General features: G+C 44.8%; 1 protein-coding gene across 1 annotated transcript in view; it reads right to left on the bottom strand.

Moving 5' to 3' along the window:
• Positions 1–1,316, bottom strand: part of cysu (peroxidase homolog) — a 21,835-nt gene that overhangs the window by 5,553 nt on the left and 14,966 nt on the right. Inside the window, exons 8-10 of the mRNA XM_011506096.1 lie at positions 989–1,134; positions 613–854; positions 243–375 (exon numbers count right to left, since the gene is read on the bottom strand). Of these exons, the coding sequence (XP_011504398.1) occupies positions 243–375; positions 613–854; positions 989–1,134 (521 nt within the window). The remainder of the gene's footprint in view (positions 1–242; positions 376–612; positions 855–988; positions 1,135–1,316) is intronic.

Genomic DNA, 1,316 nt, shown 5'->3' on the forward strand with positions numbered 1-1,316 from the left:
TTGATATTTTTTATATATATTTAAATTTTTTTTCCCTTTTTTTTTTTCTTTCTTTTTTTTTTTTTTTATCAGCACTTGTAGATGAAATGTACATTCGTTTACCAATGACAATTGTTAATAATAATGAATAAACAATTGAATAATAATGAACGAATGAATGAAATACACATGGACTCTGGAGAAACTAGTCGAATCAACGAGATCTATCGCTAAGATAATTACAATTCAATGAAGAAAATTACCAATGAATTTATGAGCTTTACTCCATCTTTCGACGGCAGTCGGTAATAGCGAATGTCCAAATCTGAAAGCCGCCGCTGCAAAAGCGTCCATAACACCCGGATTCACATTCGCATCGTATCCATCCCAATAATCCTGCAAACGTAATAATCAATTATTAGGAATTAGACTGATAAGTTCAGCTGGAGACGCAAGGATCTTAAACGTATAAGTCCTTCAATATATCTTTTAAATTAGCCTATAAAGAAAGAAAGGAGCAACGCTTCTCCAGCCATACTCCCGAGGCACTTTTTCTTCGTTAATATGTTAAAGCGTAACGAGTAATAAGTGTGGACGACGTGTTGCTAAGGGCGAATTAACGAGACCCCTCACCTCTTTCTCCAAAAGAAGGCCGAATTTCTCCATGACATCCTTGCCCAGCAGGATCGGTAAAAACTCATTATACGTAATATGCTGTATTTCGGCAATGACGATACGCCTCGACTCCTGAAAAAGTGTCTCGTCGTCCCAGTGTGGATTGACTTGCGCAAGACCCTTAGCCACTCGGTTATGCTCGCGCGCCATTAGCGTGTGCATGCAAGTCAGCACCAATTGCTCGTTCACCCTGATCTCACCTTGAATAGAAAGGTTATCGTGCGTCAGTAGTACTCGCGTAATCAACCGACCTACAACTTCCGTTACGTTTTCTCCTCGGTTACTCCCCCCCCCTCCTCCTCCTCCTCCTCCTCCTCCTCCTCCTTGCACCTACCGGCTTCAAAGCAGTAGACGCTTCCGTTAGGGCGAGTGCAGCCTTCGTCCGGGATGTCGAGCTTAAGCGGAAGTAGATCCTTGAGGCCGTACTCCTCGAACACGGGATTCATGCGCAGCAACCCGGCATAACCTGTCCGCAACTTGCTAATAAACGGGAGAAGCACGTGCGTGCATAATTAATGGTTCACGAAGCTTTGCCTCTCGCCCGAAGACCCCGAAGCTTTCGAGCCGTATGAGCACGAGAAAAACGACCATGAGTTGGCGAGTGGTAGATGGTGGAGGTGGAGGGGGGATGGGGGATTGGGGATTGGGGATGGGGGATGGGG

The sequence above is a fragment of the Ceratosolen solmsi genome, unplaced genomic scaffold, assembly GCF_000503995.2.
Source record: "Ceratosolen solmsi marchali unplaced genomic scaffold, CerSol_1.0 scaffold7, whole genome shotgun sequence".
Classification (NCBI taxonomy): Eukaryota; Metazoa; Arthropoda; class Insecta; order Hymenoptera; family Agaonidae; genus Ceratosolen; species Ceratosolen solmsi.